Source organism: Balaenoptera borealis (assembly GCF_965194805.1).
Source record: "Balaenoptera borealis genome assembly, chromosome: 9".
Taxonomy (NCBI): Eukaryota; Metazoa; Chordata; class Mammalia; order Artiodactyla; family Balaenopteridae; genus Balaenoptera; species Balaenoptera borealis.
Window position 1 is genome coordinate 57,242,982 of NC_138873.1, and position 19,155 is coordinate 57,262,136.

The 19,155-nt window shown below is 35.9% G+C and overlaps 1 protein-coding gene across 9 annotated transcripts in view; it reads right to left on the reverse strand.

The window, feature by feature from the left end:
* GRIK2 (glutamate ionotropic receptor kainate type subunit 2) overlaps positions 1 to 19,155 on the reverse strand; it is a 640,648-nt gene that overhangs the window by 330,934 nt on the left and 290,559 nt on the right. For all 9 annotated transcript variants that reach the window (XM_082405216.1, XM_082405212.1, XM_082405214.1 and 6 more), the window contains 2 exons: positions 7,293 to 7,474; positions 222 to 275 (listed from right to left, as the gene is read on the reverse strand). In XM_082405216.1, the coding sequence (XP_082261342.1) occupies positions 222 to 275; positions 7,293 to 7,474 (236 nt within the window). The remainder of the gene's footprint in view (positions 1 to 221; positions 276 to 7,292; positions 7,475 to 19,155) is intronic.

A 19,155-nucleotide genomic window follows, 5' to 3' on the forward strand; every position in this document is an offset into this window, starting at 1 on the left:
TATCTGAAATGATATTATTTCAAAATCATCAGGTTCCCACCAAGAATCATTAGTTCTCTATGATGATAATTCCTCTTGGGTTTTATCAAAATAAAATAAATCATAACTTTAAAAGTTCCAGTATTATATTACTCCTCCCCACTCAAAAACCCATTTTTCATCCTGAAATTCATTATAAGAAAATTTAGAGCATTATCTTTATGTTTTAATAAATTACTTACCAGTGTGGTAAAGATATAATGATAGTATTCTGTCATCATTCCCATAGCTAATGCCTAAGAAGTAAAAAATAAAAATATTAAAATATTAATATTGAAGGTACACATTAGATGAAATACATTATGTCAATAAGACAAGTGAGATGAAAATAGCAGGATGTAATGAAGAATCAGCCTATAAGATTCAGGTTACATTAAAATTGGGTCAAACTAAATCTTTTTTCCATAGTTAAAGAAGATTAGTGGTTACGAAGGAATTTCTGAACCAGTTCTCTTGATAGAAAAGCTATTAATTGAATGTTTGCAATTGTAAGGCTTATGCTTTACATCTTAAAAGAGGCATTAAATTTGAAATAAAACCTCAAATTAGCACATCTTAGTTCTTTATATTTGTAATGTCTTCACTACAAATACTATAATAAGGAACACCATTTTATTTTGTTGAAAAGTATTACTCAACTAGGAAAACAGTGCTCCAAAGTACAATACCAACAGGAATTATTTTTAGCATTTTAGAGACGTTTTCTTAGTATTAATGAAGCAAATGTAAATCATCACTGTACAGATAAAGGAAAGTTTATTTTTTATTAATGAACAATTGAAATTTACTATGTTTTATTTCACACTTCTACAGTCCTCATCAATTTTAGACTATCAGTCTTAAAACAAGGACTTTTGGATTAGAACTTCCAGTCATAAGAAGTGTCAATTTCCTCTCTGAAAATACAGAATCCTTTAGAAATAACTGTTTATCAGTGAACAGTAGCTGGTGATGATAATTGAAAAATGATGCATTTTTGAGCTGAATGAAGAGCTCTTAGTAGGAAACAAGTATTCTCAGGTGCATCTAATATTCTTCCACAAACTACTAACTACTCAAATTGGTTTACTAAGTAGCTGCCCCAGCTACATCCTTTGTATTCCATACCCATAGGTAGGTATTAACCAATTAGCTACAATAAGATTTGTATTTCCACAGCATTAGCTGTTCAGTAAGAAAAGATAGATGTTTGTGAAAAAGTTTGGGATATATAAAATGTATTTTTTTAAAAGGGAGAAACATTTATTAATGAAAGGTAGCATCAAAGAACTGAGCAGAGGAAAGGAACTTAGGAACTGTGATATTGTAATTTATAATAAGAAATATGTATTTGGTCTTCATCCCATTTCTGGCACAAAACTCCAGAAACTCTTAGAATTTCCCAAAGAATAAAAGCAATGGGAACATCTTTGTTATAATATTTGGTTTCTTTTCTTCACTTCCTGAAATTGCTTCAGAGCCATAAAGGTGAAATGGGTGTCTTGTTATTCTTAGCAAACCCCTTTCAACCACAACTGAGTTTATGTCAAATGAGATGACTTTGGAAAATCCCCTAAGATGGGAGGGTGGGTGCTGGTTGCCAGGGGAAAGCAAGCTCATGATTGGAAGGTTGAAACTTTCAGTTCTACCCCGCGACCTCCTGGGAAGGAAGAGGGGCTGGAGACTGAGTTCAATCGTCATGGCCAATGATTTAATCAATCATGCCTATGAACTGAAGCCACCAGAAAAACCCAAAAGGAGAGGATCTGGAGAGCTTCCCGGTTGGTGAACATGTGGAGATGCGAGGAGAGTGGCATACTCAGAAGGGTCGTGGAAGCTCCTTGCCCTTTCCCTGTATCTTGCCCTATGCATCTCTTCCATCTGGCTGTTACTGAGTTACATCCTTTCATAATAAACCGGGAATCTAGTACGTAAAATGTTTCTCTGAGTTCTGTGAGCTGCTCTAGCAAATTAATCGAACCTAAGGAGGGGGGGTCGTAGGAACCTCCAATCTATAGCCGGTGGGTCAGAAGCACAAGTGATAACCTGGACTTGTGGTTCATGTCCGAAGTGGGGGGGAGTGGGGAAACAGTCTTGTAGGACTAAGCCCTTAACCCGCGGAATCGGATGCTACCTCTGGATAGATGCTGTCAGAACTGAATCGGGTTGTAGGACAATGAGCTGGTGTCCGAGCACTGCTTGTGGTGTGGGGAACACCCCCCCACACACACAACTGAATTGGATGCACAACTTTTAGGAACCAAATAATATTTCCTGAATGGATAAAAATTATATGAGCCAATAACTCTCTGATAAATTTACATTTAAGCAAAATAAGAGAAAATTTCTCTTATTAAATAAAAATTTACAAGATTATCTTTGTAGAAGGTATTCATTGTTCCTGATGGATATGTGTTAAAGGTTTCCCAACTTCAGAACTACTCAATGAGAGCTCAGCATTACCCCTGTCGATATTTTTTACTTTACCAACTCAACAGGCATAGAAATATAGACAGGGATAAATGAAAGAAACAGCGATTCAGATGTATAACTATAAATAACACTTACATAATGTCTAAAAAGTGCTGGGTACTATTCTAAGCACACTGCACATCTTAATCAATTTAGGCCTCATTAAAAATCCTATGACATAGGTCCTATTATTATACTTATTTTACAGGTGAAGAAACTAAGACATAATAAGAATGAATAAATTAGCCAATGAACTGAGACAGTGAGTGAAAATAAACTCCAGGTCTCTAACTCTTGGAGCTTGGATATAGAGCATAATCTATGCCTTTTATAAAGTGGCATATTTTATATTCCCAAAGATATAGATCCATTTAGGATCTATACATTCTAAAATTTGGGCTGTTTCCTCCTTGATAATTCGAAAACCTGGGAATCTCAGCCTAATCCTGGAAATTGTGTTTTGGAGGCGAGGGTGGGAGGTGGTTAAGGAAATGGTGTTCTGCCCCAGCTACAGGTTTCTTCTTCATCATGTTGAGAAGAAACCTTTAAGGGATAGCTGAGGACTGTGTGAGCATTTCACTGACCTCCCTTCAGTCTTTGATTCTGAAAACAAGAGTCAGTATGGACTATGAACTTAGATCTAAGTAGAAAAGTTTAGTTATTTTTGATGGAGTACCTGTACTCTAACATGAACAAAAGTGAACAACAGGGATACTCTCTTGAAAGGTGAGTTAATAATTTCCAGTGGGAATTAAAAAAGAACTTGTTCTGGACCTTCTTTTAATTATAGCATTTATGTCTTGCTACTACTACTTTTGAATGAACTGTGTGCACACTTCAAACCACATTAAAAAGAACGAAATTATTATCTTCTTGTGTATAAATAAGAGTGGCCACAAAAGAAAATTGCTTGTGCCATGTCACCCCTCCTGGAAAGAAATACCACAGATTAATTTTTCCAAAATCAAAATATTGTTAGAATTTCCCAACATTTAACTGATGTAGTGTTAACAATGCCATATGACAAATTAACACATGCAGTTATCCAGGCATATAATTTGCAACCAGTTTATCCTTCAGGTTATATCTGGACGTTACATTGCTTAAGGTTAACAATTGGAGGAGTAGACTTTATACATATTTCTTAACATTTTATTTTATTTTACTTCTTGCTGCTGTAGCAGTTTCTTTGTATCTGCTTTTACATTTTTTCAGGCTAAAAAAATTGATTTCTCACTCTCTGATACGGACTTTAAAGTTCTTGGTTGCTATTTTTTTCTGTGATAGAATGTCTTTGTGAGACTTTATTACTCCACAACATCCTGGCCCTGCCATAGAGGATTCTCTTTGACAAATCTGAGTAGAGGTGGAATCTTTTGCTATTAAGACATGTATGCCAATGAGTGCCCTTAATTTGCCTAAGAGGAAATCTAGCCAAGCCCAGGCTTCACTCACTTTTAAAGCTCTCAGGCAGGAAAACTTCAAATTCATGGTTGCTCACTATTTAGTAAGAGCTCAGTCAGTTTAAATAAAACAAACAAACATCTCTTTTTCTTGATACTCCTAATATCTGTTCTTGGATTAAGCCAGACAAGCTGAAAGCCCATTTGTGCCTTATCTGCAACTCTTGTACCATTTCTTTGGAGTGTCATCATTAGCCAACATTGAGGAATCTCAAAAAATTTCATAAATCATAAAATGGAGTCCTATTAAACGTACTGCTGCAGTTACAAAAAAGAAGCTATTTACTTTCTTTTTGAGTTGGTTTCTAGAGTAGCTAAGATCCAAATATGAGATAAATGCTCTCTGGGACGAGGCAAGTTTTAAAAAAATCCCACCATACACGGTCTGCCAGTGTTACAGGATCAAAAAGCATGCATTCTGTGTAATAGTGTTACTCTGACTTCAGCTTAACTTTCATATTCTCATTTCCCCTCCGTTCTGATTTTTCACCTACTAATCTTGTTAAAATTATATAATTTTACTGTTGTATATATTTTAGATATTACTTTAATTCTGTTTTCATTTTGCGAATAGCAGGTTACACATCAGAAAACAAGTATGAAATAATGGATATATCAACTAGAAGACAGAATGGAAATTCTATTATTAAAGGTGATGGATACTCTCACCTTTCAAACAGCAAAATAAGTCAGAGTTACTCTAGAGACAAGACAACTGATCACCTACATACTTGTTGGAGGCCTAGAGAAAGCCTACCAAAAGCCTGTTATTTGTCACTGACAAATGGTACAGTCATACTCACTCCAGGCATAAAGGAAAGGTATCCTTTCCAAGTCTGTGTATTCTAAATGTGACCAAGAATTGTTTGGTATTAAACAAAAAACAAATCCCTACTCTAGATTCCAGTGCTTACTTTATCGCATCATTTTGTTCCCAAAAAAACCCAACCAAACAACAACAACCACCCTTATATTCTTTATTACTCAAATATAACACTAGAGCGATTTTCCAAATCCAATTAAATATTTTACTGTAGTGAAACCAACATCCATATTGGAAGACTGGATAAACATCTGCTTAATAAACTAACCATGTTATAACAGACATTTACTGTTGGTAGTTATATTTTATGAGATATAATTTGACATCTGAATCTGCATAACACTCTAGTAGAGATATTTTATCCTACATCTGAGAGGTTTCAAGACAGGTGGCTAATCTGCAGTCAGCCAGTGTGTATAGAAGAGCTTAAAAAACAAAGTCCAAAGACTTGTGTTCAAATTCAGGCTCTACTACATAGTACAGCCTTGTATTAGCTATTTAACCCCTTACATCAATCCCCTCATATATATGATATGAGCTAATAATAATTGTTTTCCAGTGTGCTGTTAGGCCTGAAGAGTGCTGAAGTAATAGTAAGAGGTTTTATTGTTATGAATTGTTTCATTTGATTGATTTAGAATTATCTTTTTAGGTAGGCAATGCTTTATTCTGGAATGAATACTTCTTAACATCACTAGGAGAAATATAAATTCCTCTGCTATTTCCTTGATCAATGATGGACATTGATCAAGCTACTTAATCTTTCTGAGACTCAGTTCTCTGTCTGTAAAGTGGAGCTAGTCCCTACTTCATTTGGTTATGGTGATGATTAAATAAGATCAAGTGTGTAAGGCATCTCAGCGTACATGCCAGGTAAAGAACAATTTTTTTTTTCTCTTTTTCTTACTAGTTGATTTTAATGGTTGAGCTGCTTAATTGTTGATTTGAAGTTCATTCCCTCATTTCAGCACAAAACAGAAATATCTACTGCATTGATCAATATTCACATTAACAAATGGCATTTTAGCCATTTGAAAGTAACCTCGGAACTTCAATGTGCTTTAAAGATCATCAATATTTATATTACTTTTCTTTTAAGACAATTAATTAAAGTACTTAGACTTTTTATCAGAAAATCACATCAAGGTGACTTCTCTGACTTTTTTTTTTTAAACCAACTGTGTAACAATAACACTTGGATTTAAAAAACAAAAAACCAGGGGACTTCTCTGGCGGTCCAGTGGTTAAGACTCCTCGCTTCCACTGCAGGGGGCAAGGGTTTGATCCCTGGTTGGTGGGGAACTAAGATTCGGACATGTCACACAGTGCGGTCAAAAAATAAATAAATAAATAAACAAGACAAAAAGACAACCCTCAGAATGGGAGAAAATATTTGCAAATGAAGCAACTGACAAAGGATTAATCTCCAAAATATACAAGCAGCTCATGCAGCTTAATATCAAAAAAACAAACAACCCAATCCAAAAATGGGTGGAAGACCTAAATAGACATTTCTCCAAAGAAGATATACAGATTGCCAACAAACACATGAAAGGATACTCAACATCACTAATCATTAGAGAAATGCAAATCAAAACTACAATGAGGTATCACCTCACACCGGTGAGAACAGCCATCATCAAAAAATCTACAAACAATAAATGCTGGAGAGGGTGGATAAAAGGGAACCCTCTTGCACTGTTGGTGGGAATGTAAACTGACACAGCCACTATGGAGAACAGTATGGAGGTTCCTTAAAAAACTAAAAATAGAACTACCATATGACCCAGCAATCCCACTACTGAGCATATACCCTGAGAAAACCATAATTTAAGAAGATACATGTACCACAATGTTCACTGCAGCACCATTTACAATAGCCAGGACATGGAAGTAACCTAACAGTCCATCAACAGGTGAATGGATAAAGAAGATGTGGCACATATATACAATGGAATATTACTCAGCCATAAAAAGAAACAAAATTGAGTTATTTGTAGTGAGGTGGATGGACCTAGAGTCTGTCATACAGAGTGAAGTAAATCAGAAAGAGAAAAACAAATACCTATGCTAACACATATATATGGAATCTAAAAAAAAAAAAAAGGTTCTGAAGAACCTAGGGGCAGGACAGGAATAAAGACGCTGATGTAGAGAATGGACTTGAGGACACAGGGAGGGGGAAGGGTAAGCTGGGACAAAGTGAGAGAGTGGCATGGACATATATACACTACCAAATGTAAAATAGATAGCTAGTGGGAAGCAGCTGCATAGCACAGGGAGATCAGCTCAGTGCTTTGTGACCACCTAGAGGGGTGGGATAGGGAGGGCGGGAGGGAGGCGCAAGAGGGAGGGGACATGGAGATATATGTATACATATAGCTGATTCACTTTGTTATACAGCAGAAACTAACACAACATTGTAAAGCACTTATACTCCAATAAAGATGTAAAAAAAAAAATTTCAAACTCAAATTTAATAAAGAAATTAAGAACTTAAATAATTTAAAGATTACCTGTTTCAAAATGCCTGCTGCCATTTCATGGCTACAGTCAAAGATGACATGGAACTCCTTGCCTCTTTTCATTTCTTTTAGTAAAGGTTTTGCATCCTTTGTATCAGCAGGTAGTTGACGGATCTTAAGTCGAAGATTGTATCTTGATGGAGCTTTGATGAGCTCCTGCAAGCGAATGAGACCTTTAATGAAAAAGAAAAAAAATAGAATGTTACAGAAAAAACAGAGTAGTTCATAGAATCACAAAACATACCACAGTGTCTGATTTCCTTGACCATGTACATGTGTACATCATGATGTGACCATTGAAATGCTTACTTCAGAACTCCCAATCCCCAGTTATTTTTGTTAAAATCACTTCTCAAATTCTTAGGGTATTTCTCAAAGTATGAAAGACATACATGACTGTAAGTTAATGTAAATAATTTAAATAGATAAAAGAATATAAAATAAAATAGTTTCCCTCTCTATCCTAATTCTACTCCCAGTGGGTTGTCACTGTTGATGGCTTGAAATATTATCCTCCATATACTTCCTATGCATTTGCACATATATACATAGAGGGTTTTTTTTGTATTTTACATCAATAGTTGTTTCGTGACAATGTCTTATAGGTCATTGTAAGTTAGTGATTACTGTTCTAGTTTGTCCAATTAAGTTTTAGTGGACATAATTTATGTAATTATTCTCTATTATTACAAACTTTGATTATTATTTCTTATTTTTGTTCACAAGTAATGGTCTAGTAATTTGGTGTAAATATAAGAGTGATATACTTTTCTTAATAAAAAGACTAAATAGCCAGAAGTGTAATTAAATTACTTTAAGAAATAAAACTTTCCTTTGTATTGTTTTTTTTAGTATCATTCTGTATTTCTTCAGAAATAAATATAACTACAGAAATTACTAACAAAGCAAACATTTTCCTAGAAAAGTAGCTCCTGATTATATGTTTCAAAAATATATCAAATTAATAGGTCCATTTTCAATAGGTCATAGAACTGCTATGCATTTTTAAATAACAGAGACATATCAATGAATTTATTCCTTTATAGAAACTTTCTAAGTAAGGAAACCCCTTAAAAACTGATATAAAAGATCCAATATATAAGAGTATGATAAGAAAAGAAGGAGCATACAATTCTATTAGCTTGGACAAAATTAAGCAATTTCCTTTCCCCTTCTCCCCTCTTCCTTCTTATTTACCCCTTTTTCCATCTCATCTTTATATTTCTAAAACTCTACTTCTATCTTTCCTGAAAAACTACCTTCATAAATATTACTATGACAAACAATAATAAAGGAAAATATTTGTAAATAACTATCTGGAACTCTCTCTCTCTCTCTCTCTCTATATATACACACATACTCTCTTTATTATATATATATATAACTTTATTTGGAAACAGGAATTAAAAGTATCTTACTATGATTAAAAATCTACTGTGTATTAAAATAACATATGAGATCTAAAGAATAAAATCTAATTCTAGGAATTTTTTTCATTCAGTTTTTAAATAAATAATAGATCCTCTTAGACATGTAATGCTATATACACTTTAATATGTTGCAACATAGTTAATAAAATTAACGACTAATTTTCAGTATTTTTATCCTTGAGACATGCAAGATAAAAAATATGTAAATTCATAAATATACCTAGTATCTTTTGCTTTTAAAATATCGTCCCACCGGACTTCCCTGGTGGCACAGTTGTTAAGAATCCGCCTGCCAATGCAGGGGACACGGGTTCGATCCCTGGTCTGGAAAGATCCCACATGCCTTGGAGCAATTAAGCCCATGCACCACAGCTACTGAGCCTGTGAGCCACAACTACTGAAGCCCGCGTGCCTAGAGCCCATGCTCCATAACAAGAGAAGCCATGGCAAGCAGAAACTCGTACATCACAACGAAGAGTAGCCCCCGCTCGCCACAACTAGAGAAAGCCCATGCGCAGTAACGAAGACCCAATGCAGCCAAAAAAATAATAATAAATAAAATTATAAAAAATTAAATTAATTCATTAAATAAAACATTGCCCCATAAAGTTTACTTCATTGTAAGTTATTTTAAAATTTTGATATATAAAATCCTACAAATAATATTTGCATAAATTACACAGTATAATACTATTAGTAAAATAAATATTACATAATTAATTGATATCAAATATACCCATTAAACATGATACAATTCAGTCTAGGGAATTATGCATATAATGAGTATAGATGTTAACACTGAACTGTACAAAGATGAAAACAAATATTTGAATTTATAACACCTGCTTAATTGTAGCAGCATTTAACATTGGGCTTATAAAATCCTCTAAAACATCTATAAAAGGCTATACATTTCTTTAAATATGGGAGTACTCTGTAACTAAATTAGAATAAATTCTTAAAGGGTAGTAACATTGTTTAACTACTTTTTATAAATAAACCTGAATATAATTGCTGTAAGGCAGAGGCTCCCAAACTTTGGAAGGTATGACAGTAACCTGTGAAGCTTGGGTACAATCTAAACAACCAAATAAGAATCTTCAGGCGCTAGGACTCACGCATGTACATTTTTAACAATCTTTCCAGGTGAGAGATTCAAAGAGTGTGGCCAATTTCCAAAGATAGGTCTGGTTTCAGATAAGTGTCTTATGAGAGCTACCCTTTGATAGCTATATTGTAGGATAATAACTATTTTATATTAACTAGTAGCATAAGACAATAAAACAATTAATTCAAAGAATGATTTCCAACTTCATTAGGAAGAGTGAGTTAAAAAACTGTAAATACAACTGACTGTAGGAATAAGAGAGAGAAAAAAAGACATTCATTTACTCATGCATCAAATGTTTATTAAATTTTTACTGTAGGCCAAGCACTGTTCTAGACATTGAGGAGACAATGAAATATATAAATAGACAAATTTCCTGCCCATACCATGCTAAAAATACACAGGGGGACAAATGCTATTAAGCAAGCAATTAAATGAAAAATGGCAATACTATTTTGATAGGGAAAGTACAGATGGTTGAGGAAGCATATAGCAGGATCACCTAACTCAGAATGGGAGTGTTCAGGGAAATTATCTCAAAGGAGGTGACGTCTAAGTTAATACCTAAATAAAAAGAGAAAGAATGGAAGGAATGGATGGAAGAAAAAACAGCTTTTATACTGGCATGGAGGTGAGAGAGCATGGGCAAAGAATCTTAAAAAGCAAGGAAGAAGTGCTGACAAGTGTAATTTGAGAAGAGGGCAGGGATACTTAGGATGCCCTTGTATTTTACATTAGAGTTAAGGCCTTAACTTAAGGGTGGTAGAAAATGCTCACTTGGAATCTGCATTTCAAAAAAATCACTCAGATTTTCACTATAGAGGACAGATGAGAAGAACTAAAATGAGAGGAAGAGTTGGAAAACAGTTGTAATAATGCAGGTTGGGAAAGGGTAAGGTGTGTGTTCAGGTCAAGACAGTAGGGAGAGAAAGAAGTGGAGGGACTAGAGATTTTTGAGAAAAGATGATAAGTGGTTGGTGAGGGAGAAGGGCTGAGTCAGGGAGGCTTCTCAGATTTTTGGCTTGGGCATCTGTGAGGAGAGAGTGCTTCCAGAGTGTGAGGTCATGGGAGGAGTCTTATCTAGATCAGCAGTTCTCAAAGTGTGGTCCACAACCCCCTCAGGAGGGTCCCTGAGGTCCAATTATTTTCATAATAATAATAAGAGGTTATTTGGCTTTTTTACTTTCATTCAGTCACACGTGTGCAGTGGGGTGTTCTAGGGGTTACAAGACATGGATGATATCACGGCAGATTGAACGAGGAAGTAGATATAAAAATGCAACTACCTCCTATTAAACCAAATATTAAAGAGACTTATGAGAATGCAAAACAAAGCCACTCTTCTTATTACTTTTTTTGTTTTGGAAAATATAGGTATTTTTCAATTATTAAATGAATTAATAAATATTTTTAAATGTTATAATTTTATTACTAATATGGTAAATGTTTATAAGCATATTATAAATGCTTTTAGAGATCCTCAGTGATTATTAAGAGTGTAAAGTGGTACCAAAACCAAAATGCCTAAGAATTACTAAATTGGATTATCTCTAAATTTTTCCTAGTTCTAAGTTTCTCTTATTCTCATTAAATTATTTATATAAATGCAGACTGATCTAACACCAACCTTGGATGAATAAACAAAAGAAAGCTACCCTTGGCTTACTTACCTTACAAGATTTTGAGTGAGTCAAATGTAAATTTGGGGGATTTAGTCTATCAGGGTAGCAATAGCCTGAGTGTTGAATGTGAATCTCAGTTCAAAAATCTATGATATATGGATCTTTATGCAAGACATTGTACCTCTCTTAGATCTGTTTTGTTTTCCTCTTCTCTATAATAGGGTAAAACCATCTATGAATTAATATATAAAACACCAAAAAAGGAACTGGCGTATATTAGATTCTCAAAAAGCAGCAATTTTCATTGTTGTTATTTGGGCTAAGAAGGAAAGAATATAGTTATTTTTTTAAATGTGCTGGTTACTAAATCTGTTCTTGGAAGTTATTTTGATACTCATATAGACTGAACACCTAACAACAACAAAATTTTAATCAAAATGTTGAGATTAAATCATTACCAAAGAAAAAGTAGCTATATAGTTATGGATTAGCACAACAGTTCTGAATTGAAAAAGCTCAACTGACTCGAAAATAGAAATTTTCAGAAGTATAAAATCCACAAACAGCATTTGTAGAGTTCACCCTAAGTATAAATATTGCCAAGCATTTTCAAGTGTCTTAAGAATTCATGTGGATAGTCCACTGAGCTATCAGGTACAATAAATGTTTACTTATTCTCTTCACACATATACATCCCTGCTGGCATTAATGTAACAGATTTCAGTTTGCCAGCTTCCCTGAGGAATAATATTGAAGGGCTAAAAATTTTTTACGAATAGCTGTTGCTAGTAGGAACTGCCATCTCTTACTTGAGAATTCGAGAGAAATGTTGTCTTTATTCATTCATTCATTCATTCAACATATATTTACTGCATATCTACTATGCACAAGACATCATTTCATGTACAAATATAATGATTGGAATAATAGTATTTATTCAGTCTTTAACTGCATGACATACAGTTTGACTTTTACATTTTTTAATACCAAAGTTGTTTCTATAATGCTTTTCACATTCAGTTTTTGGAATCAGAATCATTCAGCATTTCAATCAGAGAGAAGAAATCTAGAGAGGTGTTTGAATACTGAAAGTAGAATCATGGTTTTTAAATTCTGGCTTTCCATCATCTCCTGCACAGGTGCTTGGAGTCCTCTCTTGGTTCCTAAGCCCTCATTGCTCTGTCCAGTGCTATTGTTTCTCTTTTATCCATATTTCCATTCTAGATCCTTTGCCCTCCCCACTGTCTGACACTTACATACAAACCCCTGTCTGAATTCTGTTATTCAGAACACCTTGAAAGAATAAGAGGAGGGCTGACAAAATGGGAGATGCATTCAAGACATCCAAAGAGTGGACGTTTACTCACCTACTTGAGTTATTTGATGACACCCCTGTAATTTAACATATGTGGGTGAGATTTTTATCCACAGGAAAAAGGGCTTAAACAGCAGGAATGTCTTTTAATTACAATACTGGCTATGTATTTTCCGCTGTGGATCGCGATCGATCTTCCTACCTACCCCAGCCTTCCTCTGCAATGTATCACAGTCCAAAAATGCCAATTTCAGAAAGGAATACCCTAATCCCTCCATCATATACAAGTAAATATGCATGTTTTGTAAAATGAAACAGTTTGTCCCCTTTTTAGGAAAAAAGTAAGCCTTTCAAAATAATTGGGATAGTATATATGTGGTCCTATCCTATGGTTCTTTGGTCAAAATGGAGAAATAAAAGGACCCATCTATTAGATAAAATAAAAGGGCAAAATCTATTTTGTTGAAAATATGGTTAACACAAATAATTTCCATTTTCAGAAATATAGTTTACTTTAACAAATTTGGCACCTGGTTGAGTTATTTAATGAAAGAGTAGAATTATAACACCTTAAAACAGTCTTTTAATTAAAATATCCCCTTTTCCCTAATGTAATTAGTTGGTGTAATGATAATAAAAAAGAAACAATCCAAGCAGATGGGTTCCTGAAAATCTTCTAATAAAGAAGAGCACCACATTGCAATTACCCCTTTACTCTGGTAGATGAGTAACGTTCTATTCCCTCTAATTCTATCACTGATAGTACATTTCTTAAAGCTTTTTCTGCTTCCAGTTATTTTACAGTACCTAAAATCAAGGTTTATCTTAAGCTTCCAGGCGACAGAGGTCCAAGATGCTCTTGTCAGAAGTTGCCATCAATTTAGCTTTTAAGGAGAATCCAGAAGGAACATTTATGCACACTCCAGCTGGCACTTACTTCTAAAAGGATCAATCACACCACCTCTCCACAGGCCCACTCTCCCCCAGCCCCAGGAAGGGAGTCCCAAGTTTGCTCCCATACCCAGGTATCTATTTCAGCAGTCACACAAACTAGAGCTTTGCCACCTGGTTTACTAATCAGGCCTATTTATCATTTCAGATAATGTGGTCTTTGTGCAGGCCAGACTCCCCTCACCCAAAATGCATTGCCTAAAAATGACTCATCTACATTCAATCATCATCAGTTTTGGGTTTTTTTTCAGTTGAGAAAAGACAATTCATTGAAAGGCCAAGTATAACATTTCAAGGAGTTATTTTTATTGAATGTTTTATTTGTGCTACAGAGTGTTTTAAAGAAAACTAAATAGAATATGTATACCAGTTATGGACCTTGTAATGTACAGTAATGCTGTAAATATAGAGAAGGGAGCTAATCATAATAAGAAAATCATAAATGGCTTTGACAGGAGAGGTAGATAGACATTGAAAAAAATTCTGTCTCCAAATTTTTGTCAGCCCTCCTCTCCTTGGGGGCAAGGTGAATTTGTTCAACAGTACAGGGAAGATAGAAAATAAAGAAAAGTGGGGTCCAGAAAAAAAAAAAAGGGAGAAGAAGAAAAGAGGAGAGGAAACTTCCAATGTGGTTTTCATCTTCTTGGAAAAGGGAGAGAAAGCTATGTAAAGTAAAATTAGAGGGCTGGTTTCCTGGAAAAATCCTAAAATCCTAACACTAACCTTACAGAGAGCAATTTCCTTCTCTCTTTTTGAAATTTGTTATATATTTCAAGAATGACAGAGCCTAATACATTCAAAACTGGAAATATGTAAAAACACTTCAGCTTGACACATTAGAAACCAAGTGGCAAATGAGTTTCAATTCACATGCCAGGGTCAACTGATTATTGGTGGCTTCCTGGAGCACTGTGTTGAGAACATTCTTGAGACCAGTTCTGTGATCAGGGACATGGGTCAATAAGGGATGGAACCTGGGTGGTGGGGTAGGCAGGCATGGTAACACCATGTATTGGTCGTCCCTCTATTAAAATCTCCTCCTTATGTACTAGTGTCATCAAATCCTATCCACGATATTGTTTTATTGATGGCAAAGCCTTTCTATGCTTCAGAATGGAAAATAATACAGTGTAGACAACACATTTTAGGCACCATGCTCTCTGTTGAAGCCAGGATCCATATGGTTCAACCCTGAATCACGATGCATTCAAATAAGTAGAATCCAAACAGTAATTCTGACACTTACAGTCCCATGAAAACATTTAAAAATTGTATAAATTTATTGTCTGAAGCAACTCATTAAAATTCTATATTCTTTCTCTTCTAAAACACCTCCAAATCCTGAAAACTTACTTTGACACATAATACATGTGCAAGTGTATTTGTGTGTGTGTACACTCAGGCACACATGCATACACACACTATTCCTCTACTTCTATTTCCCTGGGAAATCTACTTTATCTCTGCCCTGACTTCTCCTCCGAGGAGAATCCGGCCATGATGCTTTTGTTTTTTCTGCTTGGCTCCCATTTGTAAAGCCCATACCACAAAGGCTCACGACACTGATCTAACAAAGCAGAAGCTTCCCAGGAAGGACTAAGTGGGAAATCACTAACTGGCAATCCCTGAATAACCTTTAGCAGATAAGTCATGGACAAAGGTTGAAACCCTTTCAAACATATATGAAACCCTTTCTTAGGTTAATCTTGTATGTTGCATCATGATGCCAAATTTCTGAACCATATTGTGACATGGCAGTCTGCATCGGGCAGACATGAATCCCACATCATTAACGTTCTACTAAATGACTATACACAAAGATATTTAAATATTTTAAACGAGTTTTCTCATCTGTAAAAATGTGATAATAGTAATTATAAACCATATAGGAAAAATCAAATGAGCTAATGCACAGAAATCACTTAGTACTGTGCTTGGAACATTTTAACACTTCTTACCAGTTTCTGGTAACCACTATCTTGGAACTCAGAGATTGCTGTGACATGTGTGCCTCAACAGGCCCTATTTGCTCCCTGAACCCTGCCTGTAATCTTGTGAGTGGTCTCTATCAAAATCTCTTCATTTCAAGTATCTAAGGGAAGTCTGCTTCCTGCTAGGAACCTAATTAACACTCCATCTTTACGCTGATGACTTCCAAATTTATATCTCTTGCCGATCCCTTCCCTGAACTCTAGACTCTTAAATTAACTTTCCTATTTGACAGTTGCATAGCAAAGAATTAACCTTACCCACTGAGAGGTCTGGCCTGTGCGCTTAGCTCCTGGGAGGTAATCTCTAAGCCCCAATAAGAGAACTTTGTTTATCTGGAGGCCTTGGGCCACACAGAATATTTAACAACGTAATTTATGGCAGGGGCTTTGGGTCATGAGATATCAGCTAAACCTCTGGAGAGGATAGCGACCTACAGGTCAGCCAAGCAAGTGGTCAACCGTGTCTATGTGACCAAGACCCAATTACAACTCTGGACACCAAGGCTCCAGTGAATTTTCTTGGTTGGTAATACTCCATGCCTATTGTCACTCATTGTTGCCTGGAAAAGTTAGTACTGCCTACAAATCCAGTTGTTGGGAGAAGACGACTGGAACCTGAGTGTGGACCTGTGTGCCTCTTCTCTTGGCTGATCTTATTCTGTATCCTTGTCATAAATTGTTGTCATAAATTTTAACAGTGAGTATAACAGCTTTTGGTCATTCTGTGAGTTGTCCTAGTGAATTATCAAACCTGAGGGTGATCTTGGGGACTCCTGAATAAAGTAACATCTCTACCTTGATGTACAGCAAATACTACAAAGCATTCCAAAATTGGCTCTTCATCTCCTCAGTCTCCAAAGGTGTTCCTCCTTCAATTGTCCCCACCTATGATAAGGGCAACGCTTTATCATTCCAGTTAGGTCAAAAACCTTGATGTCATCTTTAATCCTTTCTTTCTAGCATACCTCACATCCAATTTATTAGAAAATCTTATCAAATCTACCTTCAAATGTACATAAAAAGCTGTCAACTCTTACTACTTTTAATACACTGGATTGAGCTATTATGATCTCTCAAATGGATTGTAAAAGCTTCCTAAGTAGCACTGCCCTTACATATTTTTATATCCAGGTGTAGCCAGTAGCAATTCATAGCCTATGGTGTTTATTTCAAAGGTCTGGTGAGTCAGTGCTCTGGATCTTTTAAGATGGAAAGGTGGGAATGAAGAAGCCAGGAACATACAGAACAGTTTTAGTTAGTACAGGCCTGGATACTATGAGGGCAGTTAAGAGGAAATACGCTCAGTGGCCATTGAAATCTGAAGTCCTTAGGCTTGACTCAATACGTAAAGAACTCTAAAGCATGAGACACATTATCAGTGGCTTGTGATTCTCTAGGCCAAGTTGAGGGAAACACTGTACTTCCAGACAACCAGTCCATCTAGATGTGCAGTCCTCCTAGGTAGGGTCTCAGAGCCATAACCAGAAGTCTCAAGTTCAAAACGGGGGATGCACTACAATCCCCCAACCTCCATTCTTGTGACAAGCAGCCTTAGAGCCATGTTCCTGGTGCAACTTGCTGGAGCCAGGATGGGAGATAAGGACTTTGTCTTCCAAATATTGGGTTGTGTATTCTGAGTGCTAATTGCCTGATTGCTGCTTTTGATTGCTGAAAGGCGAGGACAGAGGTTGGCATCCATTGTTTTTAAACCCCATGAGCTTTATCCATTCATCTGTCATGGACACTTAGGTTGCTTCCATGTCCTGGCTATTGCAAATAAAGCTGCAATGAACATCGTGGTACATGACTCTTTTTGAATTATGGTTTTCTCAGGGTGTGGCACATATATACAATGGAATATTATTCAGCCATAAAAAGAAATGAAATTGAGTTATTTGTAGTGAGGTGGATGGACATAGAGTCTGTCATACGGAGTGAAGTAAGTCAGAAAGAGAAAAACAAATACCATATGCTAACACATATATAGGGAATCTAAAAAAAAAAAAAAAAGGTTCTGAAGAACCTAGGGGCAGGACAGGAATAAAGACACAGACGTAGAGAATGGACTCGAGGACACGGGGAGGGGGAAGGGTAAGCTGGGACAAAGTGAGAGAGTGGCATGGACATATATACACTACCAAATGTAAAATAGATAGCTAGTGGGAAGCAGCCGCATAGCACAGGGAGATCAGCTCGGTGCTTTGTGACCACCTAGAGGGGTGGGATACGGAGGGTGGGAGGGAGACGCAAGAGGGAGCAGATATGGGGATATATATATATAGATGTATAGCTGATTCACTTTGTTATAAAGCAGAAACTAACACACCATTGTAAAGCAATTATACTCCAATAAAGATGTTAAAAAAAAAAAAAAGAAAGAAAAGCAGGCCCACGTGGAATCTTGAGAGCACTGGCAACATATAATGTCCACTTTACTTCCTTGACATTGTGCTTTGCTGGGCAACTTGGATGTTGGCAAATGCTATTATCATATTTTCTTCTTGTAAACAATATGGGTAAGATTAATTTGGGGGTATCTCACTGAATGCTTTCTTTCACAATGTTAAGAGGTCCGACTATTTGTGACTGGTATTTCTTCTTTGTGCTCCCTGGCAATGCTGGATTCTACTGTGTTCCTTCTTCTCATCAGTTTGGAAAATGAGGAAAAATGAGACTGCGTGCCTGTCTTTAATTCTGTTATCAACAGTTGAGGGAAAACATATGTGCCTTGTATTTTGCCAAGGCTATCTTTTGTAAATAAACTGTCACTGTTAAAAAAAATAATAATAAATTCCATGAGCTGACACAGCTTCCAGAGGATTTAAAGAGATAAAAAAAAAAGGGGGGGGGGATGCAACAGGGGTAACGGAGACAAAGTAGACAGAGAATACCAGAACTCCTACCATGTGCTTGAGGCTGGATCCAAGCTGCGAGACAAGCTTCACCCCACTCCACAGGGCGCCTACCTGGTAATGGCCTGCCGCAGAAAATGGATTGAACTGAGGTGTGTTACCTGTAGTATATCTCTGACCCCTGGAAAGCAGGGGCTGCCAGCTTATTACTCTTCTAGTTGATAGCAAAATATGTTTTCCCTGTTTCTTTTTTCACTGCTATGAGAAAAAGCAGTTATGCTGTTATTAAAAAGCAAACAGTGCTTTTGATCATGTCAAAGCTTTGACAGTGCTTTTGATCATGTCAAAACCCTTTGGTCTCTAAAGACTTAGGGTCTAAGTTCAATATGTGCTGAAGTCAATTTTCTATTCAGAATGGTCCAGTTTATGAGAGCCAATAGAATTAATGTTGCATTTTCATTCTTTGCCTACTGCTATTAAAATTTGCTTACATCTGATTCATGAAAGAATAAGCACATTAGCAACTGATTTCCAGCCAAGGTAACAAGTGCTGTGATCACTAGTGGTACCAGAGTCATGATAAGT